Source organism: Psammomys obesus, unplaced genomic scaffold, assembly GCF_907164565.1.
Source record: "Psammomys obesus unplaced genomic scaffold, mPsaObe1.curated_primary_1811, whole genome shotgun sequence".
NCBI lineage: Eukaryota > Metazoa > Chordata > Mammalia > Rodentia > Muridae > Psammomys > Psammomys obesus.
In genome coordinates, this window is record NW_026585504.1 from 23067103 (window position 1) to 23079104 (window position 12002).

Here is a 12002-nt window from a genome sequence, read left to right on the forward strand (position 1 = left end):
TTTACACTTTTCCTTTTATCAGTATGGTTTTCTCCCTTCTTGTTCTCTTTCTCAGCTTCCCCTATCCTTGAAGAATACATGAAATTTTATGAAAGAGGGGGATGATAGAAAAACCTGGAGGGGGTCGGAGCTCCAAAAAGAGACCAACAGTGCCAACAAAACAAAACAAAACAAAACAAAATAAAACAAAACAACAACAACAAAAAACTGAGCCCTGGGGGCCCTGAAGAGAATGATACCCCAACCAATGATCATGAATGGATAGGACCTAAAACCTTGGTTCAGATGTAGCCCATAGTCTCCAAGTGGGGTCCCTAATAAGGAAAGCAGGGGCTTTCTCTGGCATGAAGTGGCAGGCTATCTGATCACCTCTCCCCGGGGGGGGGGCGGTGAGTGTGTGTGTGCAGCCTTGCCAGTCCATAGAGGAAAAAAATGCAGCCAGTCCTGATGAGACCTGATAGGCTAGGGTCAGACAGAAGGGGAGGAAGACCTCCCCATCAGTGGACTAGGGGAGGGGCATAAGGGAAGAAAAGGGAAGAAGGGGATAAAGGAGGGGGCCACAGCTGGGATACAGTTGTAATAAATTGTAATAAATGATAATAATAATAATAAATAAAAAAGACAGCTTCATGTAGATCAGACACTTGAATTTTTTACGAAGCCCAGGATGACCTTGGATTTCTCAACTTCCTGTCTTTGCTTCCAGCTTCTAGGATTACAGATATACGCCACCAGATCTGGTTTAGTGAATAGCAGATTCAGGGCCAGGGCCTTGTGCATGCTAAGCAAACATTCTTCCAGCTGAGTTATCCCCTATTACTGTTTTTTTTATATGTCTCCTTTATCTTCATCACTCATAATTATCTGATTTGAAACAATCATTCAATATCGAGAAGGAATGAATTTGAATTAATTTAGCAAATACATATTAACTTTCTAGAACTCCCAATTCTACCTAGCTATATATCCTGTGATCTGTGGATGAAAGCACAGATGAACTATTCAGGAAAGCCATTTTCTAGTGCTTGGAAATATAGGAAATATTTTACACACAATAAACTCTACATAGCACAAATAAAAGACATCAAAAAGAATTATGGGAGGGGAAAAGGTATATATATATATATTACACAAAATACATTTGTATATGTATGTATATATGTATATTTTTTCTAGCTAGGAGAATTGAGAAGGCTTTATACAGCTTCATCTGGCTCTGACAATTATCCAATATTTCAGAAGAGGTGAGATAAATATTTTAGGAGGAGGCAGAAGTTTTAATGAAAAAGGGAAAAGGCAGTTTTGAGCTTTTGCTGAAGGTAATTGTGAACTACTTACATGGGGCTGATGACTGGAGGGCCCCAGGCAGCTTGATTTTCCTTTAGCCTAGGGGGAATAGTCAGCCATTTGGGAATGATCTGAGCAGTAAAGAGATCTAACAAGGGTTTTCAGGATATTAACGTGCTGGACAGCGGGCTGGGGAGCAGAAACAACTGGGGCTACACTGGATTTCTCAGGGCCCTCTTGTTTCCCACCTTGGATAGCTGATCCTTCCTGTGTATCTTTTGCCACCTCTAGTCTCCTGGGTTGTTCCACAGTTTTAATTTTTGGACCTTACCTGGCTCTCTATGTCCTCTCAATCCCAACCAGATTCCAAATAAATAATTGAAAATTTTGTCTTTCTTTTCTCTCTAATGTCCCAAATAGAATATACCTAGTGGCCTTTTACTTGGTGTTTAGATTTATCCTTCCTTTATTTTATACTGACATGATCAAAGGAAACAAAAGACAGCAAGCAACAGAAAATTTTATATATCTGGTTGAAAACCTAAAATTATTGACACTGGAGGTGCTAGAAGACTGACCTTCTGTGACCAGGCAGTTCAAATCCACCGGTTACTATCCCAGTGTGCTTTTTGTTGCAACAGAAGGTATATATAACATTTTAAATAATATTTAAAAATTGTATTTATTATAATTTATTCACTTTGTATCCCAGCTGTAGCCCTCTCCCTCATTCCCTCCTAATACCATTCTCCCTTCCTCTTCTCCTCTCATGCCCCTTCCCCAGTCTACTGGTAGGGGAGGTCCTCCTCCCTTTCCATCTGACCCCAGCCTATCAGGTTTCATCAGGACTGGCTGCATTGTCTTCTTCTGTGGTCAGGTAAGGCTGCCCCCTTCCAGGGGAGATGATCAAAGAGCCAGCCACTGAGTTTATGTCAGAGACAGTCCCTGTTCCCCTTACTAGGGAACCAATTTAGAGACTAAGCTGCCATGGACTACATCTGTGCATGTTTTCTGGTTATCTCTAAGCATGGTCCTTGGTTGGAGTATCAGTCTCAGAAAAGACCCCTGTGCCCAGATTTTTTGGTTCTGTTGCTCTCTTTGTGGAGCTCCTGTCCCTTCCAGGTCTTTCATCTCTCCCTTCTTTCATAAGATTCCCTGTATTCTTCACAAAGCTTGGCTATGAGTCTCAGCATCTGTTCTATCCATTTGTGGTAGTTAAAATTTTTGCTGGGCATAACACGTGGGGCTCACTTCTGTGGTCTTCCAGTGTGTGTAATATATCTGTTTGGGTCTTTCTTGCTTTTATAGTTTCTGGTGAACAGTAAGGTTTAATTCTGATAGGTTTGCCTTTGTATGTGACTTGGTCTTTTTCCCTTGCGGCTTTTACTATTCTTTCTTTGTGCTAAACATTTAGTGTTTTGATTATTATATGATGGAAAGATTTTTTCTGGTCCAGTCTATGTGGTGTTCTATAAGCTTCTTGTATGTTTATAGGCATCTCTTTCTTTAGATTGGGAAGTTTTCTGTGATTTTATGAAAAAAATTTTTTGGACCTTGGAGCTTGGAGTGTTCTTCTATTCCTTGGTTTGGTGTTTTCATAGTGTTCCATATTTCTCAGATGTTTTGTGTTAGGAACTTTTTAGATTTAACATTTTCTTTGACTGATATCGATTTCTTCAATCGTATTTTCTATACCTGATATTCTCTCTTCTATCTCTTGTATTCTGTTGATGATGTATTCATCTGCAGTTCCTGCCCTCTTCCCTCGGTTTTCCATCTCCAGAATTGCCTCAGATTGTGTTGTTCTTATTGTTTCTATTTCCATTTTTAGGTCTTATTCATTTCCTTCTCCTGTTTGATTGTGGTTTCCTGTATTTCTTTAAGGGGTTTATTCAATTCCTTCATCTGTTTGATTGCATGTTCCTGCCTTTCTTTGAGGGATTCATTATTTTTTATTTTTAAGGCCTCTATCATTTTCATAACCTCAGATTTAAGATCATTTTCTTGTGCTTCCAGTGTGATAGTGTCCTTAGAGCTTGCTGTGGTAGGAATAGCTAGGTTTTGGTGGTGTCATATGGCCCTGGGTTTTTTTTTTCTGGGTTTTGTTGTTGGTGTTTTTGTGCTGGCTTTGTGGTCTCTGATGGTAGTAGTTCTCTGGGGTTGTAGGTAGAGCTGGCAGTCTCAGATGGCTGCTGTCCTCTGGTTTTCCTGTTTATACCTGATCTGTTCTTTTCTGTTGCTTCCTGATTCCTGCTGGTCTTCAGGGCCAAGAATCGGGTGGGTCCTGGCAAATGGAGCAGGCACAGGAACTGGAATGTGGGGTGAATTGGAGAAGTGGAACACAGAGCCCTGTGGGCAGACCTTGCCACTATTGCCGGCAGGCTTTGGCAGGCCAGCAGATCGGGAGGAGTCTGGTCTCCAGGGCCCACAAATTCAGCTATTATTTTTTACTTCTCTGTGAATGACATACCTTCCATTTTCATAAAGTAATTTCATACCTTGAAATCTGGGACTCTGAGAGCTCCTGTTCTTTGATGCAATTTTTCTGCCTTTATCACTCCTTTTGTTTCCTTTTCTAGGCTCTCAGTCTTGAACATTTCCCTCTTTTCTCTAGATAAATAATTTAGCTTCATCAATTGGTTTTATACAGATGAGATCTAAATTCTCCTTTTATCTTACCTTCCTCTTAAAATGCTGCAATACTTAAGGTAAAGGCCCCTCTGCACCAACCTAAAAACTTCAAGTAAGCTGAGCAAGGAGGCAAGACCTTTAATTCTAGCACTCAGAGGTAGGGGAATCTCTGAGTGCAAGGCCAGACTGGTCTACATAGTAAGTTCCAGGCTAGCCAAGGTTACACAGTAGGACCTTGTCTCAAAAAAACCAAACCAAAACAAAAATTACCCACCCAAACCTCCCACCCATCCAACCACCCACCCAACCAACAAAGCAACCTAGTAAACAAAACTCCAAATAACTTCTCCTCTACTTGGGAGACTTTCATATTTTTTAACTCAGCTTTTGGAGCACTCTGAAATTGTAAGACCTGGGGTCTCACAGCTCAGGAGTTCAAGATCGCACCCTTCCCAGAAACTCCCCCAGACCAAGACTCGTTGCAAAAGCAAGAGGTTTATTAACCATTGCACAATGGGGTCACCCCTGCCGGTCAGCAAAGAGTGGCACCGGGAGACAAAGGCCTTTAGGTTTTTAAAAGAAAAATTGCGGGAGATTTGAAGTTGCAGTCTTGGCAATCTAGGATTGGACGAGGAAGCTATAAAGTAAGATAATTCGTTAGTCTTAGGTGCTCAAGCTTGGCCAGTCCTGCCAAGTGTGGATGCAGCTGCAATTGAAGGTGGGGGTGGTTAGCTCATCCTTGAAGATTAGGGGCTACAGACTTTTGGCTGGAGGTCAAAAGCTACTCAGAAGAAGTCTAGGTTTGTTGCTAAGAAATGCTATCTCAAAGACAGGAGTTTTTCTTTTTGCTGAGTGAAGGTCATTGCTTGCTTGCCTTTTTTTTCTATCTGTCCTCATAGATAGGGTCACATTTTTCCATTCTCTGGAAAGGTACTAAGAGGCTTAAGCTTAACCTGAACCTAAAACTCAAAACTATAGGCTTTAGAAGACATACAGGTTACAAAGTTAGTCTAACCCTTTCAAAATCACTTACATTTTTATGTCTTGTCTTCCTTCTACACAACATTACAATAAAGTCCAGAAAGTAATTTTGATTCTGAACTACTTACTGAATCTTACTTCTATATCTTTTCATGTTTCCTTTCTCTAGAATGTCTACACTTATTACTCTCTCTCTTACTATTATTTAAAAATGTGTGGTATATATTCTTTGCCACCTCCCCAAAAAAAAAAAACCCAAAACCAGTGCCAGTACTTATTAAGGACAATAAAATGGGTTCCAGAGGATCCAGGTTTGAGTTCCAGCACCCACATGGCAACTCACAACTACCTGTAATGCCAATTCCAGAGGATCTGGTGCCCTCTTCTGGTCTCCATGGCTACTGCATATATGTACACTACATGCAAGCAAAAAGGCTCATACACATAAGATAAAAATAAATACACCCAAGAAAATGAACTCATTACATTTATCAACTAGACTACAGAATAGTATTTTCAGCACCTCAGAAAGCCGTCATGCTCTTGTATTTTTATCCTTCTCTCTTCTAGGATTAAGAATATTGTGTTAGTTGGGTGATGATGGCTCACTTCTTTAATCCCAGCACTTGAAAGGCAAGTGGATCTCTGAGTTTGAGGCCAGCCTAATCTACAAAAATAGTTCCAGGACAGTCTAAGGCTACAAAAAGAAACCCTATCTTTTTTCTTTGTTTTTTTTTTTTTAATATTTATTATGTATTACAATATGTTCACTTCATATCCTGGCTGTAGCCCCCTCCCTCATCTCTTCCCAGTCTCATCCTCCTTCCCTCTTCTCCCTCTATGTTCCTCCCCTAGTCCACTGATACAGGAGGTCCTCCTCCCCTTCCATCTAACCCTAGTCTATCAGGTCTTATCAGGATTGGCTGCATTGTCCTCCTCCTGGAGTGGTAAGGCTGCCCCACCCTCAGGGGGAGGTGATGAAAGAGCCAGCCACTGAGTTCATGTCAGAGACAGTCCCTGTTTCCCTTACTAGGGAACACACTTGGACATTGAGCTGCCATGGGCTACATCTGTGTAGGAGTTCTAGATTATCTCCATGCATGGTCCTTGGTTGCAGTATCAGTCTCAGAAAAGATGCCTGGGCCCAGATTTTTTGGTTCTGTTGGTTTCCATGTGGAGCTCCTCTCCCCTCTAGGTCTTTCTTTCTCCCCTTTCTTATATAAGATTCCTGGCACTCTGCCCTAAGTTTGGCTATGAGTCTCAGCATCTTCTTTAATACCCTGCTGGGTAGAGTCTTTCAGAGGCCCTCTGTGGTAGGCTCCTGTCCTATTCCCTGTTTTCTCCCTCTTCCACTGTCTATCCCATTTGCCTTTCTGAATGAGGACTGAGCATTTTCCTCAGGGTTCTTCTTCTTGCTTAGCTTCTGTAGGTGTACAGAAAACAATCCTTTACAATAAAAGATCTTCTGGAGGTATCTCCCCTGCCTTTTATCTGACCCTAGCCTATCAGGAGGAGGACCTCCCCTACCAGTGGATTGGGAGTGGGACATAGGAGGAGAAGAGGGAGGGAGGGGGGATTGGGTGAGAATAAAGGAGGGTGCTACAGCTGGGAAACAAAGTGTATTAATTGTAATAAATAAAAAAAATAAATGAAAAAATTTTCTTGGACAATTTCATACAAGTACATAATATATTTTGGTCATGTTCACTTACCATTACATCTTCTGATCATCCCTGTGCCTACTGAACCTTTCTTTTCTGTAACAGTTCTCCTTTTGTCCTATTGTTGTTTGTTTCCATTATTTTTAGCATTGCACTGAGTTTAATTAAGGTTGTTTACCTTAGCATGGTAATAGAATTCTTTACAGGATCTACAGTCATCTAACAGAGCTTCAACCTCCAATGAGTTTTGACCTGAGTGATCTTTAAAATTTTTATTTCTGCTTACCAAATCATTTAAGAAGGAAATAACTACTGTTTCCAGAAGTCTTCAATGGAGTCTTGCTTTTGATAAGTATTTGTGTGTTTGGATATTATTCTATGAAATTGTGTTGATACCCTAAGGTTTGTTTTTAGAATCATAAATATAAGGGCTAAATATTCTTATTCTCATGCCTTAGTACTCACTTCAGTCCTTTAGATTCTTGAATATATCTATTAGGAATTAGCGGTGAACATACATGTATTTCATTTAAATTTAAATAAACATCTATTTTTTTTATTTTGTAGCATCTATTAATCATGTGTTAATTTCTTTTGTAATTATTAATTATGGGATTATACTCCAAAGCTAAAGTAAATTTTTCATCAAATGAGTACCATGTTCATAATTAAAAATCAATATAGTTATAGTATCTGCTAGTTTTGTTTTATCATACTTTATTTTTTAATTGGAAATAGATACATCTCAACCAGAGTGTCTCCTCTTTCCACTTCTTCCAGTTCCTACTTCCTTTCTCCCCCAGTTTCATCCCTCCCTCCATTTCCTCTTCAGAAAAGAGCAGGCCTCCAAAAGCCGATAATCAAACATGACAAAACAAGGTACAACAAGACAAGGCAAAGGTCATCATCATATCATAGCTGGACAAAACCCAATAGGAGGCAAAGAGTCCTAGGAGCAGAAAATAGAGTTACAGATACACCTGCTTCCACTGTTAGGAGTCCCACAAAACACCAAGCTAACAGCCATGACATATGCAGAAGACCTGGTGCAGACCATGTAGGCCCTGTGCTTGCCGCTTGGGTCTCTGTGAGCCGTGCTTAGTTGATTTACTGGGCTATGTTCTCTTGTTTTAGCATACTTTAAAACTGATTCTTCAAGAAAACTATAATAAAGCTGAGCATGATCACTCATGTCAGTAATCACATGCACTCAGGTATTAAGCAGGAGTGTCTTGAGTTTGAGGTAAGTCTGGACTGTGTAGAGAGTTTTTGGTCAGTATGGACTACAGTGAGACCTCTTTTTTTTTTTTTTAAATCAAAACCAAACAACACAACAAAACAAATAACAAAAGATGAATATAATCAGAATCCTAAGTAGACAAGTCCAATGTTAGGTGATGGAGTTTTAAAGAAAGTGAAAGGTGAAATTGGTTAGATATGAAAGATATTTCCAAATATTTGAAAGGTTGGCATATGAAATATATTTTATTATTTCTTCTTGACTTCACATTGTAAAAGTAGACCTGTGATTATGAGTTAATGAAAACAGACTTTTCATTAGATGGAAATATTTTATCATACACCATAGGTATTTTAAACCAGGAGCTAGTCTGGGCCACATCAAGACCGATCATAGATGACCACCTACAAGAAATTATACAGAGGACATTTCTGCTAATGAATGTTTTCAGTTTGTTTCTTTCTTCCATGGACACCTATGCTACAAATTTGAGTCTTCATATGCTCTGGTATTAAGATCTAAACACTCTTCTGGTTGTCCTTGTAGACTCTAGAATTTGCTTTTGAGTTCTGGCTTGTTCGTGTTTGCTCAACTTTACACTGGCCCTCTCTTCTTTTCTGCCTGTGTTGCAGATTTCAAGATGCAGCATTAAAGCCTATGAAGTTAAAGATTGCTGAATGAGCTGCCATGTTAGTGTGAGATCAACATACCATAACTCCCTCAGTTTTTATTTCCTAGAGGTTGTGTGGCTCTGATGACACCCTGATTGATCAATGAAGTAATTCTGCATTCTTATTCTCCTCTTCTTTCAGGAAAATCTGGAGCCAGTAACAACTGAGACTATGGGGAAAGAAAATCATTCATTGGTGTCTGAGATTGTGCTGATGGGATTTGGCAGTTCTTTGGAGATATGCCTTGTCCTCTTCCTTGTATTCTCTGTGTTCTATTTGGCAGGCATTTTAGGAAATTTCTTAGTTGTACTCACAGTGATCTCTGATCCCCATTTGCACTCTCCCATGTACTTCCTGCTAGCCAACCTCTCCTTTATTGACATGTGGGTTTCCTCCGTTACAGTTCCCAAGATGATTTCTGATCTTTTGAAGGAGAGAAAAGTCATCTCTCTTCAAGGCTGCATTGCTCAGATGTTCTTCATTCATGTTACTGGAGGGACAGAGATGGTGCTGCTCATAGTCATGGCCTATGACCGTTACATCGCTATCTGTAAGCCCCTTCACTACTTGACCATCATGAACCGAAGGACATGCATTTTATTCTTAGTTTTGACCTGGACTATCGGAATCACACATTCACTGATCCAAATTGTGTTTGTCACAAACCTACAGTTCTGTGGCCACAGTGAAGTGGACAGCTTTTACTGTGATCTTCCTCGGTTTATTAAGCTTGCCTGCACAGTGACATACAGGCTGGATCTCATGGTCACTGCCAACAGCGGCTTCATCTCTCTAGGAACATTTTTCATCTTGATGATCTCCTATGCCTTTATCCTGGTCACTGTTTGGCAGCATTCTTCTGGAGGCTCATTGAAGGCTCTCTCTACATTGTCAGCTCATATCACAGTGGTAGTATTATTTTTTGGTCCATGCATCTTTGTGTATTCATGGCCTTTTCTCACAGTGCCTGTAGATAAATTTCTTGCCATTTTTGATGTGATAATCACCCCATTTCTGAACCCTGTAATCTATACTTTTAGGAACAAAGAGATGAAGGTAGCAATGAAGAGGATACTCAGCCAAATGCTGAGTTCCCAGAAGCTGTTTTAAGAGTGTGGCATCAACAAAGACATTCCCCAAGTTACAGACAATAATCTAAAGACGGGCAGCTCATACAGGTTTTATTTACAAGACAAATTAACAGCACACAAGATTTTCTTGATGTACTTACTGTTCATAACCACAGAAGATGTATTCTTTCTTATGCAATATGTTAGAATAAAATGTATTAGTGTGAAACTCTTTATTTTTCTGCCCTCTCCTTGATAAAGAGGGCTCTGACTGATCTGTTACATGATACCATTATACGCTTGGAGAAAGCACTTTTCTTTTTAGATTTTTGTTTTTGTATTTTGTGCACAATAGAAACTGTTCTGCAAATATGAGAAAAATTTGCAATTATTACAAATTTTTAGAAAATAGGTTTTTGACTGAAATAGAATTACATCACTTTGCCCCTCCTTTCCCTTCCTCTAGCTCCTTCCAGGTGCCCTTCTTTTCAAACTCCTTTCACCATCTCTAGCCAATAGCATCGTTTTCTTTGATTACTATTGATATATGTGTGTGTGTGTGTGTTTTTTTTGTGTGTGTATGTATGTATAAACATAACTTTATATACAATTGGCTGAATCCATTTTTCTGATTTTTTAAAATTTGAGACTCTGGGTAAGACATTGTGGATGCAGCTGTGATAGATGAGAAAACCAATGAGCATGGGGCACACTAAAGCAATAGTGTATGGCTTACTCTACAATATATATTGCCCATGCATAAGAAAAAGTAAACAAGTAATGATCTTAAAATTACCATTTTTTTTTTTTTATTTTTGAGAAAGGGTCTCTTTTCACAGTTCTGGCTGTCCTGGAGCTCACTGTGTAGATCAGGCTGTCCCTCCCCAAACTCACAGAGATCCGCCTATCTTTGCCTCCTGAATGCTGCAGTGAAAGGTGTGTGTCACCACATCCAGTCCTTAAAATTATTATTATTTTATGTTTACCATAGTATCATTCTGAAATTGTATCATTGCATTACAGCTTCTTATGTATATCAGCCAATGTTTATGGTAAGTACAGATTAAGCCTTAAAATCACTTCACTCCCTTTATAAACTGTGTTCCATCAGTGTCGGGGCGGCGGTTTAGGATGAACGAGATCTGGTAAGGAGCAAGGATGGTGCTAAACTTACTACTTCCATGTGCTTGCCCCTGATTGCATGGCTATAATTTACCTGTCATTTCTAAGAGACACAGTCTCACAGCAGACTTCCTGTTCCTCTGGTTCTTGCCATCTTTCCACCATCTCTTCTGTGATGTTCTCTGAGCCTTAGGTGCAGAAGCTGTGTTGTAGATGCACCCACTGGAGCTGCGCACTCCAAAATTAATTGTTCTTTGCATTATGACCAGTTGTGGCCTTCTTTAATGGTCTCCATCGACTGAAAAGAGAAGCTTCTTTGATACACTTAACTGTGGGTATAAGGACAAGTTTTAGAGTGTAGTAAGGAATTATGATAGGCCTAGTAAAGTGGCAGTAGTAGGCTCTTCTCTAAGAGCTAAGATGACCTCACTAGCCCTGTATGGTTGAATAGGTTTTATAGCACCTGATATGGTTTCCCTCCTGTTGAGTGGGCTTTTAGTCCAGTTAGACAGCTGTTGGTTACTTCCAAGATATGAGTGCACCTTTGGGGATATCTCAACATGCTGGTCATTGCTATAGTTAGTGGGTATCACTGCTTAGAATTAGATTATTGATTGTTTCCCCTCATTTGGCAGCTTGCCTATCATCTCTGGCACTATGAAAGGTAGAATACAGAAAGAAAGTTGTCAGGTTAGATCCAGTTCTTCTGAGTCCTGTGTCAAACATGTATGACATCTTCAGCAATAAAGACTTACCTTCAATCTCTGAAGGGCAGCCTAGGACAACAGCAATAGAATATCCAAGTATAAAGGATTCATGTTCCTTCTCATGGTCAGACTGAACATTATAAACAATTTTCTACATTTTCTGGCACAAAATGTAGAATGTAATATGTATTCAATGTATTTTTATCAACTAAATTTCTATTTGTATAATTATGTAAGTTGATCACTTTGATAAGTTATTCTAGCATATTGAAGTGAACCACTGAAGAGCTGTTTATGATGCTTCATGCCTATAATGCCAACACATGGAAGGCAGAGGCATGAAAGAAACTGCTGTGTGTCTAGGTCAGTAGTTCTCAACCTTCTTAATGCTGTGACCCTTTAATACAGTTCTTTATGTTGTGGTGACCCCAACCATAAAATTATTGTCATTGCTACTTCATAACTATAATTTTGGTACCATTATGAATCATAATGTAAATATTTTTTGGAGATATAGGCTTGCTGAAGGGGTTGCAACCCACAGGTTGAGAAACAATGATTTAAGTCAAAAGGGAGTTTAATACATTTTAACCCCTCCTTCATGAAGGATGCTAAACTTTATGTGTGAAGAG

At 39.6% G+C, this 12002-nt stretch overlaps 1 protein-coding gene and 1 pseudogene across 1 annotated transcript; both read left to right on the forward strand.

Annotated features, from left to right (window-relative positions):
- LOC129672979 (PRELI domain-containing protein 1, mitochondrial-like) overlaps positions 1–8481 on the forward strand; it is a 28322-nt pseudogene extending 19841 nt beyond the window's left edge.
- A 161-nt stretch (positions 8482–8642) lies between these two features.
- LOC129674000 (olfactory receptor 4F3/4F16/4F29-like) lies at positions 8643–9581 on the forward strand. Its single transcript, XM_055603876.1, has one exon. It carries the CDS (start codon positions 8643–8645, stop codon positions 9579–9581), a length of 939 nt encoding a protein of 312 aa, XP_055459851.1.
- The last annotated feature ends 2421 nt before the right edge of the window (positions 9582–12002 follow it).